The sequence below is a fragment of the Rhineura floridana genome, chromosome 17, assembly GCF_030035675.1.
Source record: "Rhineura floridana isolate rRhiFlo1 chromosome 17, rRhiFlo1.hap2, whole genome shotgun sequence".
Taxonomy (NCBI): Eukaryota; Metazoa; Chordata; class Lepidosauria; order Squamata; family Rhineuridae; genus Rhineura; species Rhineura floridana.
Window position 1 is genome coordinate 30,130,412 of NC_084496.1, and position 23,661 is coordinate 30,154,072.

Sequence of the window (23,661 nt, forward strand, 5' to 3'; positions counted from 1 at the left end):
AGAATGTCTGCAAACTTCTCTCCAGGAACCTGAATGTTCATAGTTTGGCTTGCCGTAAAACCAGGCCTGTGGGTAACACCTTTTCTATTTTTTGGTGATACTGTATATAAGTAGTGGCCATCCTAATCTTTTTTCACTGGACTTGCTCTCCAGGCCCCTCACCGTGTTTGTCATCCTGCTCTGGACTCAATTCAGTCTGTCAATATTCTTCTTAAATTACAGAGTCCACAACTGGGCACAGTACTCGTTAAAGGGTGTTAATTTTTCTCCCCTCTTCATTTGTTTTAATACATTGCTAACAATTGTGCTTTAGTAATAGGACATGTAATTATTTCTAAAAATAAAATACTGATTTTATTAAGCAATAGTGAATTAATAATTCCTTGCTTTGTTTTTATTTCATTTTGTCAGGCACGTTAAGCTACTTAATGGATCTCTTTATTTACTATTGTTGTTATTACTTTTTTTCCTCCTTTAAATGCTTTGTTGAAACTACAGCAAATAAGAATTGGGTTGGGGGGCGGGAATAAGGGTTTAAACGTTGGAGACCCACAAGCCTCAAAAGCAGCAGAGGGACCACACCACGCAGGCGCAAAAAAGCACGCACACGTGCACGTACCAGTCTTGCTTCCGGGAAACGCGCAGGCGCACCAGCGCTACAGTATCCGGCCTGGGACACCACCGGCTGCAGAGCGCCTGCGCCGTGCCGAGGAGGGTTATGGGGATGGCGCAGGCGCATTGAGGCTCCGGCCACTACCGGAGCGTAAACAAGGCACTTCTGAGAGGGATGAAGAGGCGGCCGGAGCCGAGCGAGGCCGGGAGTCGTCGAGGCTGAGCCTCCGCCCTGCCCTGCCCTTCCCGCCGGCCGGCCGGCCGGGGATAGGGGGACACCCGCGAGGGAGCGCCATGAACTTGGCTAGTCAGAGCGGCGAGGCCGGCGCCGGCCAACTCCTCTTCGCCAACTTCAACCAGGACAACACGTAAGGCGAGGGGCGTGGCCAGGCGAGGGGGAGGGGTGAAAATTCGAAAGGGGGAGGCGGAGCCCCCCCCCCCACAGTCTGGGGGGGGAGGCGGAGCGGGTGCCCCGTGCCCCCCCGGCCCCAGTGCATGTGCCTGGTTATCCCTCGAGTGAGAATCCTGCGCGTCATTCATTTGGGGATGGAGGGGCAGCCAAAATTTCATGAAGTAGCGGGCAAGCTTCCGGGTTCCAAAGAGCTCTTCATCAGCCTCAGTGGTAAACGAAGCGAGGATGGAAAGAGGGGAAAGCTTGCTGCTGCTGTTGCTGCTGCCATATTTATCAACCAGCTTGGGCTTCCCATCAGGGAACAGCTGGAGGGCACCAGGTAGGAGAAGGCCAGGCTAGCGTAATGAAGAGCTCTCGATAACGCCAAAGCTTGCATTCTGTTTTGCAGCGTTACAGCTGGGGTAATATATTCTTCTGATGTGGATTTTGGGATTTTTCTTATAAGCCAACACAGCTACCATTGCGTTTATTTCATTTTGTTTTTCTAACTGTGAAGACTGCATGCTTTCTAGAATTTACTGAGTAGAAAATGCTTTGTTATAAGTCAATGTAGAGGTAATGAAGGAGGTTATATCACTCCCCAAGAAGTCGGGTGCATGAGAAGGTGTTTTTGGCAAACAATAGTAGGAAGTGGTGTATCCTTTTAGGGATATGAGTCCTTTTAGGGAAGGTGGCAGGTCAGGTCCGATGAATGGATTTGAAGAGTGCCAAGAAGGGGAGATTGAGGCAAAGCCAATTTGCTGGGCCAGTCAACTTCCTCTGATTGCAGCTTCTGGTTGTGGGTCCTTGGCGGTAGGAGTTCTTCTCTGAGGTGAGGGGGTCCTCCGAAGGTGTTCTCTGCAGTGATTGCTGATGTATCCGGCGCAGTCAAATGACACGGCAGTGTAAGTTGTGTGAGAATGTCACACATAACAGTTCCAGGAGTGCAAGGTTACGCGATAAGCAAAGTAAAGATGTAGTACTACATTTTAGACAGGTAGGGGGTAGGATGTAGTAGAAGTATTTGGTATGTAAGTCTTTTTCTTGGGATTTGTCTTGTTAAGTCCAAGACAGATCATCAGATACAGAGCCTGTGGCTGGGGAGCGAGACAGGGCCCAGGCTCCTTCTGTGGGTGCTGATTGTGCATTCTCTGTATTGTCTGAGCCATCTGGATTCTCAGGTGTCTCTGGTCTCCAAGAGGTTTTGGCTTCCACCTGTGGAAAAACTCACTGGGCTTGGCTGCAGCATGGTCTTGACTCTGACCCCATTTGGGGGGAAAGCAAAGAGGCTGGGGTCCCTCCTCATGGAAGAGGAGGGAGAAAGTTGTGGCTTGCACCCTCTGGGCATAGCAGGGCGAGCGTGTGGTGACTCCCCTCCTCTGGGTTAGGAGGACAAGCTGTTTACTCGGGATCTTGTTGGTCCATCTCCACAGCAATTGTGAGGATGGACCAATTGTGTCCTCCCCCCAGGGCTAGGGGGGTGAGAGCTGGTTCCTCATATGGGCGGTGCCCTGTGATGTGTTCAAAATATATATATTGCGCATGAGTTTTGTGTAGCATTTGCCTATGCCACGAGCTCTCAGTATGGACTCATTGTCAGGGTCCCAGCCTCCTAGGCTCCAATAAGGAGAGTGTGAATGGAGACTTTGTACTCCCTCTCCATGAGTGCCAGAGGGGCATACTTGCGTTGTTTATGTCCCCTGGCTTCCTTCATGGCCACTTTTCTGTTCTCAGAGGGGATGGTTACATCTTCCATGGTGATTTGCATCTGTTCTTCATGGCAGATGATGATCTCCATTCTCAGTTGTCACTCCCTGTATCGGGTATGGAGCAGTTCAGGGAAATGGTGCCCATTGAGGCAGGGATGGCTTTGGCTAGGTGGTTTGTCACTGCGTTGTGTCGATGCTTCCATGCCGTCTAGTGGGGCTGGCAGGTGCAGAACACATGCGGAAGGGATTTGTTGGAGTGTTCGCCGTGGTGGCAGCCCTTGTCTTTATTGCTGGATTTGATGGCTCTGTTGAGGGGTGCCAGTAGGAGTACTAGAATGAAGTGGAGGAAGGGATATGGGGGGCAGGGGGGAGATGGAAGATGGTGTATTGTGCCTGGTGTTATATCTAGTCAGTTCTGTTGTATTGTTATGCCTCCCTCAATACCCCAGTGGCAGTGCTAATAAGATTTGGTGTCTTTTGGACAACAGAACGATGGATGCTTGAGGTGTTCTCGTAACATTTGCTTTAATTACAAATATGCAAGTGAGGTAAGCAGGCATTTCTTCAGGACAGCACTGAAGCTCAATTGCCTATTCAGGGAAGTCCATAGCAGTTTAGAAGCATTGTCACTCGCACCCGTCCCCAGTAAATGGGCAGTATAGTCACAAGCGCCTGTCCCGTCTTACGTCAGGGGTGGTGATCTTCTGGCCCTTTGTGTTGAGGAACTCTTGAGTCCCCGTGGCCCCAGCTGGCATGTCCAATATTCAGGGATTATGTCGTCCAGCCTTCAGTACATCTGGAGGACACCAGGTCAGGGGACTGCAGTTCCCATCGGCCCCAGTCAGCACAGATGTGCTTGCTGAGTCTGGTGGGCATTTTGAGGGCACCAGGTTGAAGAAGGCTAATGTAGTGCCATAAGAACTGGAGGGCCACAGGTTTCCCCACCACCCCATCCCCCTAATGCAGAAAGTGTAAGGAAAATCATGCAGTCTGGTCTCTGATCTGGCTTTTCTCTTTGCAATTGTATGTGTACAGGTATTGAAACACACTGGACAGGAACCTCAAAAGCCCTGGAGAGCTGCTGCTAGTCTGTGTATACAATACTGAGCTGATAATTGGCCATTGGCCTCGCTCCATAACAGGCAGCTTCCTGCTTTCTTACAGCTCTTAATTATTTGTTCTAGTTCTGAGTCAGAGGTGAATGCCAGTTGCTGGAAACCCCAGGAGAGAGGAGAGTGCTCTTGCACTCAGGTTTTGCCTGTGGGAAGCCCACAAGCATCTGGATGGTCACTGTGAGAACAGGATGTGGATTAGATGAGCCCCTGGCCTGAACGTGTATGTTGTGGTCCTAGCCTGCTTGCTGCTGCATGACTTCTGTCTTGCTGGGTCTTATCTGGGGGCGGGGGGGGTTCTTCTCCCTCAGAGGGGCCTGAAACTTTTATTGGGGAGAAGAGCAAAAGTCAAGGAACTGGAGGGAGACTTGGGCTGCAGTCTTAAACCATCTGATCTGGGATTAACCCCATTGAGCTCTATAAGAGTTGCACTGGAGTAGATATATATAGTATCATTCTGCTTGGGTTTGCACTAACTTGCTCTACTCTTCTGCTGATGTAGTCATATGCAGCGTGGGATAGAAATACCTGATCCTCGTGTATTCTCACTGGCAAACTCTTACAGGCAAGGAACATGCTTGTTTGTTGTAATTTATTTTGTTTTCTTTGAGGTCTTAGCTTAAACTGTCCCCACCCCCATGTCTTTCTCTCTCTTGAACAGCCTTCCTTAACTTGGTGCCCTCCTGATGTTTTGTGCTGCAGATCCAACCATTCCTGACCATTGGCCAAGCTGCCTGGGGCTGATAGGAGTTGGAGCCCAAAACATCTGGAGGACCCCAGGTGCAAGAAGGCTGCCCTAACCTGTCAGTAAGATGGCTCAGCAGTCAGTCCTGTGCATGGTTGTTCAGAAGTCGCCCCCACTGATTTCAGTGAGACTTGCTTAGGATTGCAGCCGTAGTCTTGACTGTTTCTGTCGTTCTTTCATCCTTTACGTGCTTGTTCAGAGGCCAGGTTATCCTGAAATAGTAAGGAGGGCCACAGGGTAAAGTGAAGCAGAAGGGCTCATGCCTGCCTAAGAATTTGAAGTTTTGACTTGGTTCTGCTTTAAGTCATGATGCAAAGCAGTGGCTTTAGACTTTCTATCTTTAAGGCAGCTTTTCTCAACTTTGGGCCCCAGACATGGTTCAGCAGTTTCCATCTTTCCCAGCCAGCATGGCCAATGGTCAGGAATGATTAGAGTTGTAGTCCAGAACTTCTGGATGGCACCAGGCCAAGGAAAGCTACTGTATGGGGTGCCTCTCCACATGGCCTGCTAAGGAATCTTTAGCAGGCTGCAGAAGGTTCTGAAGCATGAGTGTTTATCAAACAGGGATTCCTCTGATGCTTATTGAGGGTTCCTCAGGATAAGATCATTTAATGCAGGGATGGGGAACCAGTGGCCCTCCAGATGTCCAGCTCCCATCAGCCCCAGCCAGCATGGCGGATGGTCTGGAATGATGAGAGTTCTGGCCAGCAACATCTGAAGGGCCACAGGTTCCCCATCTTGGCAAATGTCTTATTTTAAGGAAGTCTTTCACCATCATGGATGATTGCTTCTGCAATTCTTATTTAACAATCTGCGTATACCACTTCTCAACCATGAAGGTTCTTATGTTTTTCACACTAAGAAGAAGAATTATGGGAAGATGATATTGTGCTTTCAATTACAGATCAGGAGTACCAGGTGCTGTTGATTATGATTGTACAGTGGTGCAACGTGGCCCCTGGCTCAGTTGTCCAGAAAGGTTGTGGCACCAGCAAAGAGAGAGGTTTGGCGGGGAGGAACTGCAGATTTCTTTAGATCCTCTTTCTAGTGGCACAAGCCTCTGCACATTTACTCGGAAGTGAGCCCTGCTGTGTTAATGGACCATACTCCCATGTTAGTTGCTTAGAGCTACAGTGTAAGTCAGGGATGGGAGCATCTGCGGCATTCCAGATGTTGCTGGACTACAGCTCTCATCACCCCTGACCATCAGGGGAGAGTGTTCTTGCACTCGGGTCCTGCTTGCGGGCTTCCCCCAGGCACCTGGTTGGCCACTGTGAGAACAGGATGCTGGACTAGATGGGCCACTGGCCTGATCCAGCAGGCTCTTCTTATGTTCTTATGTTCTTATCTGCCATGCTGCCTGGAACTGAAGGAAGTTGGAATCCAACAGTATCTGGAGGGTCTCATCCCCTGGTGTAATGAAGCTGTTATCCTATGTATGCAGATTTGGGATAACCACACCGAAAACAAGGTGTGTGTGTGTGTGTACGTACACACCCGGGTCTTCCCTTTCCTTCTCCTTATCCCCAGATTTGTGGCTTTCTGGGCCAGATCATCTGGCTATGGTGTGGGGGGTGAGGGACTTCATATAGTGGGAACAGAACAAAACTGAGATAATGCAGAGCTCTTGCCTCTTGAATTCAGAGGACGGCTAATGCTGAAGCACACAGAAATGAAGTCAGAGTAGGAAGGTTTTGAAATACTTAAGAGGCGATTGATTGGGGCAGCGATAAATGGGCCATTTGCAGTTAAGGGAGGAGAATCACCTGTGGGAGGTGAGTAAGAGGAAATGATCAGGAGAACTGTGCAACTGGGTTGTTTTTTGAATGACTGTGCAAAGAAAGCCACACAGCATTCCCTTCCTTCATGACTCACTGAGATCGAAGGGCTAGTAATCTCATCCCTTCCTCAAAAGCGTGACCCTCAGCCCCTCACTCTCTGCTTCCAACCTCTACCCTGCCACAAATAGACTTAAATGATTTGGCCAGTGTATGGAATTCTTTAAATTGACTAACTGTATGTTATGAGGAGTTACGTAACTTTAAAGTTGACAACGAGGACATTTAACTTGTCAAGGATTATCAATACCTCGGCACAGTCATTAACCAAAATGGAGACAATAGTCAAGAAATCAGAAGTAGGCTAGGACTGGGGAGGGCAGCTATGAGAGAACTAGAAAAGGTCCTCAAATGCAAAGATGTATCACTGAACACTAAAGTCAGGATCATTCAGACCATGGTACAGTAGGGCCCCACTCATACGGCGGGTTACGTTCCGGACCACCGCCGAAAAGCGAAAACCACTGAAAAGTGGAAGTATTGAATAGAATGGTGCGTGACGCCCGAAAACTGCCATAAAAGCAGAACAAGCACCGTATGAGTGGGGCTTTAGTCTAATTGTGTCTAATTGAGACCGCCGCATTAGCGAAGCGCCCTAAAGCGAAGCGCCCTAAAGCGAAGCGCCCTAAAGCGAAGCGCCCTAAAGCGAAGCGCCCTAAAGCGAAGCGCCCTAAAGCGAAGCGCCCTAAAGCGAAGCGCCCTAAAGCGAAGCGCCCTAAAGCGAAGCGCCATAAAGCGGTGCCCTACTGTATTCCCGATATCTATGTATGGATGTGAAAATGGACAGTGAAAAAAGCAGATAAGAGAAATATCAACTCATTTGAAATGTGGTGTTGGAGGAGAGATTTGTGCGTACCATGGACTGCAAAAAAAGACAAATAATTGGGTGTTGGAACAAATTAAGCCAGAACTATCACTAGAAGCTAAAATGATGAAACTGAGGTTATCATAGTTTGGACACATCATGAGAAGACAATAATGCTGGGGAAAACAGAAGAGAGTAGAAAAAGAGGAAGGCCAAACAAGAGATGGATTGATTCCATAAAGGAAGCCACAGACCTGAACTCACAAGATCTGAGCAAGGTGGTTCATGACAGATGCTCTTGGAGGTGGCTGATTCATAGGGTCACCATAAGTTGTAATCGACTTGGAAGGCACATAACAACAACTGTGTATGCAGTAGGAAACCCCTCTTACTGTACAAGAAAGGGACCTGAGTGCATATCACTAGAGAGAATGTAATAGGTAGAAATGCATAATTTTAGGCAAGACTCTTGGCTTAACCTTGTTCTAGGGAGTATTAGGGACTAAAAATGCCATCCTGACCTTGTTGGAGGAAGGCATGAGAGATAACTAGGAACTAGAGCATTTATCCAAGACAAGGCCTCAGCTTAGACATCAGGCCTAACTGATGTTAAGGAAGCTTAACTGTAATAAGGTGTGATGTCTGAATGGGCAAACAAGAATTGGAAAAGGTGGTTTTGAGGTGAGTTTGCAAAACAATGGTGTGGATGCCTAAACACCCCTGCTGCTGGCTTGAAATCCGAAATATTTGTCAGTCGTGCTCATAGCCGTAGTTACATGCACAATAGCATACTATAGGCCTTCAATAATATTGGTGGTGATATAGTTATTCCTGCTTAGGATTTTTTTAGCAGTGTTGTGTGGACTTAAGAAATAACTGAATTTTTGATTAGGCAGAATTCTCCCCCCCCCCCCCCGGTGAATGTCATTCGCTGCAGGTTCACACTGGGGGGAAAAGTTTTTAAATCTTCCAAGGTGTGGGCAAGGTTGGAGAATTGTTTTTTGTAATTATTGATAATAAATTCCTCAGCAGTGAATAAAGCTTGCAAAGCAATAAATAGGAAGTTGTATGAAGAGAAGTGTGTTGTCTGTGGTAGAAGTAATGGTTACCTTGATAGAAATTTTGTGGTTTCTTGTTCCTATGTTGTGTTCTGTTCTTGTATTCATGTGGACTCAGCATAGAAATGTCACAGCCCCACTGATCACAACTGGAGATAACGCTCCATGTATTTGACAAAAAGGGGCTATCATCCATGAAATTTATTGATGCCACAAAAAATCCATTGAACTCTTAAGGCATTGCAAGACTTTGTTACCTGTTGCAAATATTAGCACAGCAGTTCCAACCCTCAATGGCCATGCCATCCATTCTTCTAATAAGGGAGAAAAATGGGCAAATATTTGAATGGACCTTGACTACCTTGGCAGGTGTATTCACAAAGGTGACTAGCACACTTGCCTGCATTTTTCCCCCTCCAGGTTGGGTAGCAATGCAACTCAGTGAAATTTTGGTGCCACACCTCTTATTTGTCCTGGTAAAACCAGCAGGCCTTTCTGTTACTATTTTACATGCAGGCTTAAAATACAAATAGACGTGAAGTATGTCAAATAGCGCAACAAAGTAAGCAAAAACAGTTACATAAATAGTAGTTCACTAATGAGGATGATACTTTACAATGACCTTTCTTGGGAACTTTCTCTCCCAGTATGATCTTTTTGAGGGCAGAACTAGGCAGTATGGTAACCACCTGCAAGATGTCCAGATTTCCCCCTTTAAGTTAATGTTCCACGTTGTTTCCTGAGGCAGGAGAACAGATAAGGCTCAATGACATCAGGACAGGAGTAAGTTTTCCTTTGTGTTGTGGGAGGCAAATCCAAACCAAGACTGACTTCATCCCCATGTTTGTTGTAACCATATAGATAGAGCTCAAGTTTCAAATCTACATGATCTAGTAAGGAAAAACTATGGCTGGTACCCAGTGATAGTCCTACTCAGAGCAGACCCACTGAAGTTAAATAGACATGGCTAATTTAAATCCATTAATTTAAACCAGTTTACTCTTAGCAGAACTTAGTTGCAGACAAACCTGTACTTCTGTTGCTCTGCCTCATAGGAGAGCCACGTTCTTCCGTATTTGCAGAGCTTTGCTTTATAGATCAGAAAGTTGTTACAGCCACTTTGGACCAAACATTACTGGGGCAGAGTGTGTGTGTCTGTGGGGAGAGTGCCTCTTACTAGAGGAAGATGCTCAGAGGAAGCATTTTGAAACGGCAACGTGTGCTTTGTTTTCTGACAAGTGTAGCCTTAATTATTTATGCTCATATCTCTCAGCTGATCTTTGGTGCAATGATGTATGAATATGTATCACCGAGGAGCAGGAAGAGGCTGTTTTGTCTTTCAAGCCAATTCTACAGATCAGACCTCAAAACAGAGGCTGGGTGTTGCATGTTTCCTGATTCATATTTCTATCTATAGCTGGTGTTTACGCAGGCAACGCAATGTCATTGCTAGCTGAAAGATGCTAAGGGGAGAGGGGTGGGGATAGACAAAAAATGCGTAGAATATGGCATAGACACCAGGATTCCTAATTCTAAGAGGAATACCACCCCAAGACATTTGCCTTGATCCACGTAGGTGCACATTGGTAGAGGAAGTGCATACTTCTAACTGGACAGGGAACAGAGCATGCCGATGCAGGCTGTGAGCTGGTTGAATGTCAACTTTGGGTCAGATAGGGAAGGGTACATAGCTCAGTGGTAGAGCCCAAGCACCACATGCAAAATGTCCCAAATTCAGTCCCTGGCATCTTCAGTTAGGGCCAGAAGACTCCTGTCTGAAGTCCTGGAGACCCAGTCGGTGTAGACAACCCCGAGTTAGGACCAATGGTCTGACTTGGTGTAAAACAGCTTTGTGTGATGGCTTCAGCCATCTGTTTGGGAGAGGGGACAAGGCCTGGGCTCTGTCCTCTCCCCCAGTTTGCCATGTCAACACTAGGGCTATGCATACAGACCTGTGTTGAGGCAGTCGGGTTTTGTAACATTGTGTACACAACATCTTCTGGATTCTACCTTCCATTCCTTTTTTTTTTAACTGCATAAACACAGCTGCATTGTTAGGTCTGTTTGAATTACCTGTCATAAAACAACATGCAACTATATTATGTGACCTCCAGTATATGAAAAAGCACACATATGTCACGTTGAATTGAATGATTTCTCTTGTAGGTAATAAAAATGATGCAGTACATCTCTGCTTGTGATCCCTGGTTGCCAAATGGCAGGGTTATCATTAATCCGCTTTGCTCTCCAAAAGTCAGACCTTTTCACTAGGTCATTGTCACAACAATTTGTTGTGACGTTTGGTCACTTGATTTAGCATCTGTTACAATTGACAATGGGCCATGCAAGTTGCAAAATCATCTCAAAATAAAAAAGCCTTTCCCTTTGGGGCACATTACAACTAAGCATTTCAGCTTTCCTAAAGAATTGCATCTCTTAAGGGAAAATGAATTATGTGATTTGTGTTCATGCTGAGATGCAAATTATTTTGTCTGCCTCTCTCTTGAGGATATCATCAGCCTTAGCAATAACTTTGGGGGAAGCACTCAGTTTCCTTTCTCAAACCACTCAAAGAGAAACAGTTTGCCTCAAGCCAGGAATGCAACAAGCAAACAAAGGACTATCTTATGAGTGCAAACAAATTACACAGCGGTTATCTAGATGCTCATACGCCTTGCTGTACTCTTTCTGCTCCTTGCAATGTGTTCTTTTTGAACTTCAGCCTGTAGTTATTTCTGCCATAAGGGGAACACAGAAAAAGAATCAAACTACTGTTTTTGTTTTGCAAGTGACTGTATGTTTAATGATGAAACTGGCGAGCATGTGGCAATCCAGGACAAATAGTGACATGCAATGTGCTTGTCCCAAACTCTTGGGGCACTCTGTTAACAGTCTTCACCAACCTGGTGCTCTCCAGATGTTTGGCACTCCAGCTCCCATCAGCCCTAGTGGGCAGAGTCATGCTCAGAGGAGCTGAATGGTCCAATACGTCTTGAGGCTGCCAGTTCGGTGGACTGCCGCCTGCTCTTTCATGTGAAATAAGGAGCTTGCTCAGTGTCCATGCTTTATTGACCTGGAGTCTCACTTTGCAGGTCCTTAGCTGTTGGCAGCAAATCAGGTTACAAATTCTTCTCTCTTTCTTCTGTGGATAAACTGGAGCAGATCTATGAATGCAGTAAGTGTACGTTTTCATTCCCCTTCTCCCCACTCCACTTCTCAGCCTTTATGTTGTGATCACATTTTGGACTAAGCAGGTAGTTCCTGGGAGGAATCCATCTACTTCTTCAGTCGCCTGCCACTTGCTTGAGCAGCCTTGTGGCCAGGTTGGATTGATCCCTGGGCTTGTCCTTCTAGCTGCAGCTGGGAAGGCAAGGGCTGAGGCCAGTTCCTCAGCCTGGCCGCTGTTCTTTCACATCTCACACACAGCTGTCTCCGTACCTCTGATTCCAGTAGCCTTAAAGGCAAAAGTGGCAGCAGCTCATCCCAGCGCACACAGGCTCTCGAGCAGCGCCTGGCCGACTGCAGGCACAGTGCCCGTTTGTAGCTCTGATGCCCACTGGGAACAGCTACTGTTGCTCTACTGGCAAGGAGCACACCTCTCTTGAAGGACTGTGGCTCATGACTTCAACGAGAGATAGTAAAGCGCAAGTCTTAGTAGCAGCTCTGCCACTACCAAGGAGGTCATGGATCTGTGGTTAGTGGGGTTTTAAGGTATCTTGCTTCTGGGCTTGATTACTGTGCTCTGCTCCCTCATTTAAAAAACAACATTTGGCCTCAACAAGAATCCAGCAGTTCCTTTGTTCTGCTCTGCCAGGGTTAAAAAAAAAAGCCCCAAAGCCTGCAGCTGGAGCCCTTTCTGTTTCCCCGTCACTCTTACGCTGTACAGTTGGTTCATATATATATATATATAGATACAGTAGGACCCAACTCATACGGCAGGTTATGTTCCAGACCCCCGCTGAAAAGCAAAAATCGTCGAAAAGCAGAACGCCGTCAATAAAATGGCAGCCAACGCTCAGCTGCTGAACGTGTCATGCCGAAAAATGCCGTAAAAGTGGAACAAGCGCCGTATGAGTGGGGCCTTACTCTAATTGAAAACTGCCGTATTAGCATAATGCTGAAAAGAGGGGCCCTACTGTATAGAGATAGAGAGAGATGTTGATATATGAACCAACTCTGTGTGGGTATATATGAAAATGGAAATGGGCTGCCTTCAAATCGATTCTGACTTGTGGCAACCCTATGAATATATATATATGCATGCTGCCATAGCCTCACCCCTTCCCATATGAACTGCTCACCCTCCCTGGGTCCTGACTTCCCCTTTCCCTGCACAAATGTGTTCATACCCTATTTTTAGTTGCGTCAGCCACCAGACCCAGCCTCTCTCCACTTGGGAGGTCTCCGGCATTTTGCCAGCTCAATGTGTTGCATCAAACCAGACGTGATGAGGCTCTTTTGAGTTTCTCGTGATTTGGAAGCTTTGCTTCTAAGCTGTGTGTCTTTTGGGGGGTGTATCTGTCCCCATTTGTCTCTGCTACCTCTTGGATACCTGATGCCATTTGCTGCTCAAGGTGTTGTCTGATTTTCAGCACAAAGATGCTCTCAGGCTGCTGTGTGGGCAGAGTCACAGCTAGGCACCACGGTATGGCCTCAACTGGAGCTTTGCTGGACACACACATGCTTGCAATCCATTTTCTCACATTACCAAGGGACACTATCACTCTCCTGCAGATACTTGGGTGTGTTACATTAATGTGTCTGCACAGAAATACAAGATTATTCATGCTTAACTCTTTGTACAAACGGTGCCCAAGTTAAAGGATGGCTTTGCACTTTACATGGAAAATATCCTTGCTGCTTGTTCACTGGTATTTTCCCAGAGCAAGCGCAAACTTTGGGCAACACGCAGGCAGATGTACATACCTAGGGAACTTGGATGCATAACAGTCTGCAGCTGTTCACACTCCACATGCAGAAGGCAGATTTATCGCACATAAGTGTGGAGGTGTCCTAAACAACAAAATGCATGTGTTTTGCTCCAATGGGGTAAGTGGGGGAGGTTTCCCCTCACTCGACTGGCAAGGAATGATCAGAAAATGATTGGGCACCCACCTCTGTATTTAGTATGGGAAAATTCACCCACTTAGCCACACATACACAAGTTACAGTGGATGTCTTTTTCTTCTTCCTTTTCAAGCTCAGCTATTATATCGGAGATTCTAAAAGGTGTGATTTGGCTCTGGTCATGGAAATGCTGTCTCTTGCTCGATAGGGCTAGTAGATGAACCAGAACTCCTAATGGTATTAACTTCCTGGCAGTTTTCCTAGTTGGCAGACGTCAACGATTGCACTGCTTGATACAGTTAGATAGATTTATACTAATGGTTCTGGCCAGAACGCCTCTGTGGCTGCCTGAAACCTGTTTCCTGGCACAGGCCTTAGTTGCTCCTTATTTACAGCTTTCACATCTTCTGCAAGCAGAAGGTTGGCCCCCTCCTGTTCTGTTGCCTTCCCCCACTTAGCAGCTTCGCTCTTCCTGCTGTAATATTAAGGTCTATTTACGGCTAGCCTTGCTGGGATATGTCAGTCTATTGACCCACAGGGAAGAACTAATCTCTAGTCAGCTGTGGTTTAATCATGCACTTCCATGTTCTTGCCCTGTTCAAAATGGCCTCTCTCGCTCAAACTCAGGAGCCTACCATTTTTTATTTTTAAGAAATGTTAGTAAAGAACAGAAGAGGGATTTCTATTCCAGATTTTTATTTTGAAGAATATTATATTGTCTGAGACTACTCTCTTTTTGGTCTATTTTATTTTATTTTATTTTGACGAATCTGTTTTCTGACGACTGCCATTAATTGTTTCGATCCTGGGAACTGCATTTTGTTTACTTAACTATGGAGAGATAAGGCTGTCTGCTCTGTTTATACTATGATGTCACCAAGTTTGGAGTATTAACCCAATTGTTGCTGAAATAAGAAGTGGTTTTCCTATATTTTTCTTTTAAAATGGCAATTAAGAAAGTGGCTGAGAATCTGGAAATAACTATGTTTCAGAAAATAATGGATGAGATTGAGATAACGAAACAAAACCTGCGACAGGGTTGTAAGGAGCTGAAAATTGAATTGAGTAAAATGACGCAGGAGATTAAAGATATAGGGGTCCCTGTGAGAGAGGTGACCCTGGAAGGGGTCCCTGTGAGAGAGGAGACCCCGGAGATTGGAACAAACGTGGAACAGGAAAAAGATTTGGAGTCTATGGACTTTAGAAATAAAATCTATTGTTTGGAGACACAGGAGATTAAAGACATAGGGGTCCTTGTGAGAGAGGAGACCCTGGAGACTGGAACAGGGGTCCCTGTGAGAGAGGAGACCCTGGAGACTGGAACAGGGGTCCCTGTGAGAGAGGAGACCCCGGAGATTGGAACAAACGTGGAACAGGAAAAAGATTTGGAGTCTATGGACTTTAGAAATAAAATCTATTGTTTGGAACTCAATGTTATCTCTGAAGAAATTAATGAAGATTCTAGAGATAAAGTTATCAATGGCATGGATAATCTTTTGGACTGGAATGATGTGATGGAGCCCAATATAGAGGAAATCTATGGAATTAACTGCAGCCATGTGACAATGGAAAAACTTTCAAGAGATGACCCAGTGTATTTTGAAAAAAAGAACAGAGATATGATTTTACAGCAGTATTTCAGCAACCTATTCAGAATGGATGGCAAGAAAATATTTGGGATAGAGGTAATTCCCATCAGACTCTTACTATATGACTATGGCTTTGACAGCAAGATTATTATGGAATACTGATAATGGAAGATTGGATACTGAAATTACTGGACTTAACAAGACTACTGAAGATGGAAGATGGAAAATGGAACTAATAGGGATAATAGAACAATGGCTACTGAAATTACTGAACCTAACAGATTCTGATGTGATGGATTAATTGAAATGTTTATTTTGACTATGGTTATGACAATAAGATTATCATAATTAGTAATGAGATGGGTTAATCGATATGCTTATCTGGAAAAAAAAAATTGATAGATATATTTCTTAAAGAATTGAAACCTCTCTTTGACTTTTTGTGGAAAGAATAAAGTAATGTTTATGAGATTTGATGATTAAGTAAGATAACTATTGGAGGAAAGTGATTTTATAATATGACTTAAGAGACAGGATTGTTATATATTATAGACTTATAACTGATCTGATCTTTGACAAATGGGAAGTCAATATTTTACTCTTTATTTTTTATTTTTATTTTTATTTATTTATTTATTTATTTTTTGTTTAACTATTTTTGATTTTGTTTTTTGTCTTTGAATGTTTTATGATTTTGTCTTGTATGTTTTATGAAAATTTGAATAAAAATTATTGAAAAAAAAAAAAAAAAGAAATGTTAGTAAAGAACAAATAATATTCCAAAATAACACATACAGCATAAACACATCTAAGCAGTATGCCTGCCATTTTTAATAAGGTAATTGGGACCACACATGCTTAAAGTTTTGGAGACCTTCAAGAGAAATCTAACACCTTGATCCTAGGCATGCTTCCTTGGGAGTAAGTTCCATTCGATTTCCATGCGGTTGGATCCAGTGCTAGTCCTGCTCAGAGTAGACCCATGTTGTTTTTCATCATGCAATTACTGGACCTGACTAACTTGGGGTCCATTAATTTCAGTGGCCCTTACTCTGACAAGAACTTAGCTGGACACAACCTATATTTAGTTTATTTATAGTTTATTTCCAGCCTCACATGCTAGGACCCTCATGTGAGCATTTCAGGTTTTGGCCCCCTGTCAGCAAATGGTTTTCAGACTTTTCTTCCCTCAGGGAATCTTTCCCATATGCTGAGATGCTTCCTGGATGCTTGCCATGGAATTTCCATATGCTACAGAGGATTCTGATGGGCTTAGGTTACAGGAGGGTGGATTGAATATTAGGAGAATCTGATTTGACAGTAAAAGCAGTTGAATGGTGGAACCAATTTCCTTGCTGGAGGTCTTCAGACAGAGGCTGGAGAGACATCTGTTAGGGATGCTCCTAGCTCTGGAGATCCTGCAGCAGGACTTGATGGCTTTCAAGGCCACCTCCAACTCCGTGACCTATTGGGCTTCTCCATTATGAATGGAGTGTGACCCAAACATGCTTGGCACTCTCCAGTGACTGCAAATTGCAACACTGATGCAATCAGTGGGCAAATCTTCTGCCAAGGAAGCTCATCTTCCTATTATTGAGGAATTCCTTTTAAGGTTCCGAGGAATTCCAAGGTTCGCCTGAATACAGTTTTGAAATTGCATAGGCCATATTAAGAAAGGGGAGTGAATAATTAGTGTTTTTGAATTGTGTCTTGGCTTTGTTTTTGGTGGTTCTGGGGTGGAAGGCAGAAGAGAGGTTATAGCTCTGTAGGTCAGGAACAACTTATAATTTGGATTTTCTGTGTGAAAGCTCCTTTGCACACCTTCATCTCCCTTTTCATACTAACACAAAAGGTTTTTTCCCCCTTCATTGCTGTATGTCTCCCTTTTCCATTATATCCCTGCAGCTGACACAGAAGATGTGTGTATTGTGGAGAGGCTCTTTTCCAGTAGCTTGGTGGCCATAGTGAGCCTCAAAGCCCCCCGCAAGCTGAAAGTTTGTCACTTCAAGAAGGGGACAGAGATCTGCAACTACAGCTATTCCAATACAATCCTGGCTGTCAAGCTTAACAGGCAGGTTAGTAGCAATGCTTTTGGGGGCGTCTCAGCAGGGCTGTTTGTTTGTAATCGCTCTAGTGACTAGGAAGCAGTTTGAAACCATGGCCACAAGTGAGCTGCTTTTGTAGAACTGCTTCTTACAAATGGCAGAAAGGACAGTAAAACTTGTTTCCGGACAATATCTTTTCATGCTGCTTGCAGGGGCCTCACGTGATTTCAATGCTTCTCCTAGCAACAAATAAAAAATATCTCATGTAGAAAACCAAACTATCAGGGTGATAATTGCATTATATGCTGATTTTCTACATGCAGGGAAAACAGCAGATGAGGAGTTAAACTTGTTTCTGGACTGAGCTGCTTCAGGTGGAGGTTCATGCAGATAAATTTCCTCGTGCCCTTGTGACGTGCTCATAGTGCCTATACATAGTTATGATAAGTGATTTGTGGTATCAAAGGCATGGGGGGGGACTATTTTGGTGAAACTTCCCTGTCTGGAGGGAGTTTTTGCTCATCTGTTATAGCCGGGCAAGAGTTTCGTTTTCCAGGCCTGCAATAGTCAAGGACTTCATTCTCAGACTAGAACATAGTACCCAAAAGTCTAATGCACAATTCTGCCTTAACATAGTGACTGTTGCTTGATCCAATGCAAGACATTCTAATCATGGAATATTTGGTGGATATCTAATTTATCTTACTCATTTTGAACACAGATATGTATGTGGAAAAGGTGGCTTTGCAAAATAGACTTTTAAAGCAATGTAATCAAGACTGGCAGACTTTAAAACTAGCTTCTTTGTTGGGACAGAATGGCTATTTGAAACGGGCTTAACACATTCACTAGTCAATAACTTCCTGTACAAAGCTTAACTGTGACGGTTTACGCTGCTTTGGGATTTTGTTTTTATTTTTCTTTCCCTCTTCTTTCTCTATTCCCCACCTCAGAGATTGATAGTATGCTTAGAAGAGTCTCTGTACATTCATAACATACGGGACATGAAGGTGTTGCATACCATCAGGGAGACACCCCCCAACCCTGCAGGTAAGAACAGACATTTATTTCTTTTCCACTCTAATTTTTGGCACGTGAAAGCATCATCCATTGTGATACTGCTGGGAGTGTGAATAAATTAAGAAAGGCATTTTGTGTGCGTGTGTGCGGGAGAAGTATAGTATAAATAAACCCATATTACTGTAGCAGGACACTTACGTCACTCTTCTCTGTTCTTTCAGTCTAAGACATTAGAAGAGGTGTTTAAACTCATGTTCAGCTTTTTAAAATCACATATACTATTTTTTTTGCATGGAACAATAAAAGCCAACAGTAAGTAATACAAAATCAAGTCAACCAATTCACAAATTTCTATCTGAGGGTTATTAAGCTTGTCTGTCCAGCAGCTGGTATCTTAACCAAGCTGGACAGATGTTTCACATATTATGCAAGGCAAGCCCAGGTTTGCTGTGTACTGCACATTCAGCAGACTTCGCAGAGTCCCCAGCTTCTGTGCATGTTTGATATCCCTATTTGTCACATTCACCCTCAGTGTTGGGTGTGCATCTAGAAATCCAATGTTGGAGAGGTCCTTTAGTTAGTACTTTTAGATAGCATTTATTTATTTGGTAAGCCTCTAAGAATGTGATTGCATTCTAACATATACTGTCTCGCCTACATTTGCTTGCATTCATCACTTGCTTCCTACACCTCTCTTGTCTCTCATCTAAATGTAGGCTGCGCTATGCTCTTCTGTAAAGCACCATGTACACAGACGGTGCTGAGCAAACCCCTTCGTAAGCCTTTCACCAATATCCCATCACGCTCTAGAGCCAGGGTAACCAGCATGGTGCCCACTGGAGGTTTTTGGATTCCAACTCCTAGCAGCTCCAACCAGCATGACCCGGGATGATGGCAGCTGAGGCCCAGCAACTTCTAGAGGGCACGATGTTGGCTAACCCTGCTGTAGAGTAGCCTTTCCCAAACTCGTTTCCTCCAGATGTTTTGGACCACAACTGGTGTCATCTTGACCTTTGGCCGTGCTGGCTGGAGCTGACATGATCCAAAGCATCTGGAGGGCATCAGGCTGGGGAAGGCTGTTCTCGGGTGTCCAAAGCACATTGCCCAGATTCAGGCTGTGTTGATAGAAGAGGTGGGGCAGTGCAGACAGGAGAGTTGATTTTCAGTGAATGGTGCCATCTCATGCGCTGTTGGCCCTTATCCATGTGGCTGGATGAGGAGCGGGAAACTGAGTCCCAACGAAATGGAGGCCCTGTGGGTGGGTGATCTTAGGATTCAGGAATTGAGCAGATAGCCTGTTCTGCATTGGGTGGTGTTCCCCCAAAAGATCAAGGGTGTGGTCTGGAGTATTCCTTGATCCTGAACTGTCACTGAAGGCACAGGTGGCTTCAGTGGCTCAGAGTGCTTTTTCCCAGCTCTGGCTGGTTTGTAAGCCGTGCCCATTCCCAGATAGACAGAACCTGGCCACAGTAAGCCATGCCCTGGTAACCTCCATATTATTGCAGTGCCCTCTTTGTGGAGCTGTCCTTAAAAAGAACCCAGAATCAAGAATTGATGCGACACTTGGCTGCTGGAGTGTTGCCTGGCACACTTAGCAGGGATCGCACAGGACCCATCTTGAAAGGTCTTCATGGGCTGTTTTGCAGCAGCTTTTGAGTGTCGAAAAGCGGTGATTAAACAATTCTCTTTTTAATTTTAATATTTTAATTTTGTTTTAATATGCAGTAAGAGGGAATCTCACAAGAGTGATTATGTTTAATGCTTCTTTTAAGTATTGTTGTGCATTTGTGTATTTGTAGATGTTCAGTTTGGTCTAGGACCGTAAATAAAAAATCAACCAATCATTGGCTGTTGATATACTTCCGAGTGGAATTCAAGGTGCTGGGGTTGACCTGTAAAGCCTTCAATGGCTTGGGGCCCAAGTGTCTGAAAGAGAACCTCTCTGTGTATCAGCCTGCCCAGTCTGTTAGAAGATCTGAGGGTGAGGCCCTTGTGGTCACACCATTGCGGGAGGGAAAGATCCACTTGGTTGTCTGTTGCCTTTTCAGGATGCCAGTACTAGTTAGTGGTGTGCTGAGGAGCTGTGCTGCCTCTGTGGCATGTTTTTTGGTGATCTCAGGGTTGAATTTAGTGAGGCTTTGTTTAGTTCTCTTTGTTGTAATGTTTTATGTTTTAACTGAAATGGAATCCTCCCTTAGGTCATAAGATAAAAGTACAATAAAGAAAGGGTGCAGGTTTTGCCCTCTGGCACTGAGTGGCTTTACCCTCCTTGATGGGGATCCTTCAAGGGGAAGCAGTGTGTGAATACAGATATATATATATACTGTCTTCTATATCAAGCCTCTCCATCAGACACATTGCACCAGTTGAAACAGGCATTTTTCTAGAAATCTTAATAAAATATAATGGTAGAGTAGCCATCAGAAGACCACACAGTCACTTTAAAATGCTTTCCGTCACCCAAGGAATTCCAAGCCCTTTGTTATAAGCCTCAAAGGTGGCTACTTTCCATTTCCAATAGTCCTTGGTGTGTCTGTGGTCTGTGACAACGTCCTCCTTTTCTCTCTTCCTAGGTTTGTGTGCGCTGTCCATAAACAATGACAACTGCTATCTGGCCTACCCAGGGAGTGCAACCATTGGGGAAGTGCAGGTCTTTGACACCATCAATCTGGTGAGGTCCCGCCCGCTTCTTTCTTGCACTTGCCCTTGGATGGGGCTTCCCCAAGTGGTGTTGGCTGTGCTGTGCTAAGCTGTTGTGTTCTTTGGCAAATTTTTGCAGAGAGCTGCTAATATGATCCCTGCTCATGACAGTCCTTTGGCTGCGCTGGCTTTCGATGCAAGCGGCACAAAACTGGCCACGGCGTCGGAAAAGGTGAGGGCCTGATGCAGTGACTTCTGTCTGGGGGAAAACCAAAGGTTGCATTTCCGTGACATCCTTTTTTGGGGGAAGGGAGTGAGTTGAAATGTCCAGAGAGATTTCTGCAGTGTTACTGCTGGCATTAATCCAAAATGGCAGCACAAACCTCTCACCCTCTGAGTTAGGATTTGAGAGCCTATTCTAGCTGCTAACTCCCTGTCACCATGTTAAGCTGTGTGTTCTTGTTCTTTTCCCAGGTGGGGTTGTGTCTTCCTCCTAAAGTATAGCTATATTATCAGGGTTTTATTGCAACAGAGTCAGGTTATTCCTGATCAGTGTTCTCGCAAATCATGGCAGGAATTCTCTACTCCCGTCTCGCCCCACAGCAGGTAAGCTGCTGTGTCATGGAATTGCACCTCATGACGTGGGGGCGATGGCGTTGATGATGATTCATCCCTGTCCACGTTTGCTTATCCTCTCAAATCATCTCTAAAAATGTGTTTGATTCAGTCTTCCATTATACAGCACTTCTGAGAGAGCTGCAAAGTTCTTGCAGCATGTGATTCCCAGTCAAATTATTGTCCTGGATCCAGAGTATTGCTTAACATTCAAGGGGCTTTGGCTTGTGTGTCTTAAACAGTAATCCCATCTGCCAATGCCACATTGCAAAGTGCTTTTGGAATGCAGAGAACGTCTCAGAATAAGGAGCTTGTGATCTGGGGTGGGGCCAGGGGCTTCTAGGGTTCAGCACCTGCTGAAAACTCATTCATTCTCCCAATTCTTTGCCAGCAGTTAACACCAGTCTATTAATCTGTTTGCTTTGGATTCACTGTTTTTTATTATTAATGTATAGGCGTTGGCTTTATTGTAATTTTTACTGTGCTGTACACCACTTTGTGATTTCTAAATACAAAGCAGAATAAAAATGTTATAAATAATTTAAAGTTTAAATGTTTTTCACAATCACAGTGGAAATTCCCAGAGGCCTAAAACTGCCCTTTCAATCCCAGCTGTTTTGCTTCCTCCCTCTGTAAATATATCGTCACTCTAAGGCAGCTGTTTTAACTTGTACAATGGGATCTTCATTTTTAAATTTCTTTCTTCTAACAGGGGACAGTGATCCGGGTATTTTCCATTCCAGAGGGACAGAAACTCTTTGAATTCCGAAGGGGTGTGAAGAGGTGAAGTAAAATGCTGCATGGAGTGGTGCTGTGCCTGCCTGCCGTGCCCTTTTTCAGGAACCACGCCCATTCCCATCTTTTCCCCCCTCCCCCCCAAAAGAAGAAAACAACTGTCAGCCTTTCATGGCTGCAGAACATTTTCAGTCCCCTTTTTTGGGGGGGAGTCAGGGTCCCCCCCCCCCAAGTGGGTGGTGGTGGTTGTGCAATTTTAATTTATTACTTGCCCTTCACTCAGAGGTCCCAGGGTGGGTTACAACAGTTTAAAATACATCATGAAAACAATTAAAAACAACTTAAAAGCACAACATTGCAAAAAATATTCTGGGTTCTAAAAAATTACATCTCGGATGTTAAAGAGGCATTTGCCGAAAACTGTACAGTGAGGTTGCCAGATGCACTTCTGTGGGGAGGGAGCTCCACACCTTCTGTGGGGAGGGAGCTCCACACCTTCTGTGGGGAGGGAGCTCCACACCTTCTGTGGGGAGGGAGCTCCACACCTTCTGTGGGGAGGGAGCTCCACACCTTCTGTGGGGAGGGAGCTCCACACCTTCTGTGGGGAGGGAGCTCCACACCTTCTGTGGGGAGGGAGCTCCACACCTTCTGTGGGGAGGGAGCTCCACACCTTCTGTGGGGAGGGAGCTCCACACCTTCTGTGGGGAGGGAGCTCCACACCTTCTGTGGGGAGGGAGCTCCACACCTTCTGTGGGGAGGGAGCTCCACACCTTCTGTGGGGAGGGAGCTCCACACCTTCTGTGGGGAGGGAGCTCCACACCTTCTGTGGGGAGGGAGCTCCACACCTTCTGTGGGGAGGGAGCTCCACACCTTCTGTGGGGAGGGAGCTCCACACCTTCTGTGGGGAGGGAGCTCCACACCTTCTGTGGGGAGGGAGCTCCACACCTTCTGTGGGGAGGGAGCTCCACACCTTCTGTGGGGAGGGAGCTCCACACCTTCTGTGGGGAGGGAGCTCCACACCTTCTGTGGGGAGGGAGCTCCACACCTTCTGTGGGGAGGGAGCTCCACACCTTCTGTGGGGAGGGAGCTCCACACCTTCTGTGGGGAGGGAGCTCCACACCTTCTGTGGGGAGGGAGCTCCACACCTTCTGTGGGGAGGGAGCTCCACACCTTCTGTGGGGAGGGAGCTCCACACCTTCTGTGGGGAGGGAGCTCCACACCTTCTGTGGGGAGGGAGCTCCACACCTTCTGTGGGGAGGGAGCTCCACACCTTCTGTGGGGAGGGAGCTCCACACCTTCTGTGGGGAGGGAGCTCCACACCTTCTGTGGGGAGGGAGCTCCACACCTTCTGTGGGGAGGGAGCTCCACACCTTCTGTGGGGAGGGAGCTCCACACCTTCTGTGGGGAGGGAGCTCCACACCTTCTGTGGGGAGGGAGCTCCACACCTTCTGTGGGGAGGGAGCTCCACACCTTCTGTGGGGAGGGAGCTCCACACCTTCTGTGGGGAGGGAGCTCCACACCTTCTGTGGGGAGGGAGCTCCACACCTTCTGTGGGGAGGGAGCTCCACACCTTCTGTGGGGAGGGAGCTCCACACCTTCTGTGGGGAGGGAGCTCCACACCTTCTGTGGGGAGGGAGCTCCACACCTTCTGTGGGGAGGGAGCTCCACACCTTCTGTGGG

At 45.9% G+C, this 23,661-nt stretch overlaps 1 protein-coding gene across 3 annotated transcripts in view; it reads left to right on the forward strand.

The window, feature by feature from the left end:
- Positions 1-557: 557 nt before the first annotated feature.
- Positions 558-23,661, forward strand: part of WIPI2 (WD repeat domain, phosphoinositide interacting 2) — a 31,127-nt gene continuing 8,023 nt past the window's right edge. For 2 of the 3 annotated variants that reach the window (XM_061599435.1, XM_061599436.1), the window contains exons 1-7: positions 558-980; positions 11,363-11,445; positions 16,832-17,001; positions 17,925-18,021; positions 20,565-20,662; positions 20,771-20,863; positions 21,959-22,029. In XM_061599435.1, coding sequence (XP_061455419.1) covers positions 907-980; positions 11,363-11,445; positions 16,832-17,001; positions 17,925-18,021; positions 20,565-20,662; positions 20,771-20,863; positions 21,959-22,029 — 686 coding nt within the window. In that variant the 5' untranslated portion in view covers positions 558-906. Of the gene's footprint in view, positions 981-1,143; positions 1,344-11,362; positions 11,446-16,831; positions 17,002-17,924; positions 18,022-20,564; positions 20,663-20,770; positions 20,864-21,958; positions 22,030-23,661 lie in introns of those variants that run through there. The other variant, XM_061599438.1, reaches the window with a different exon arrangement.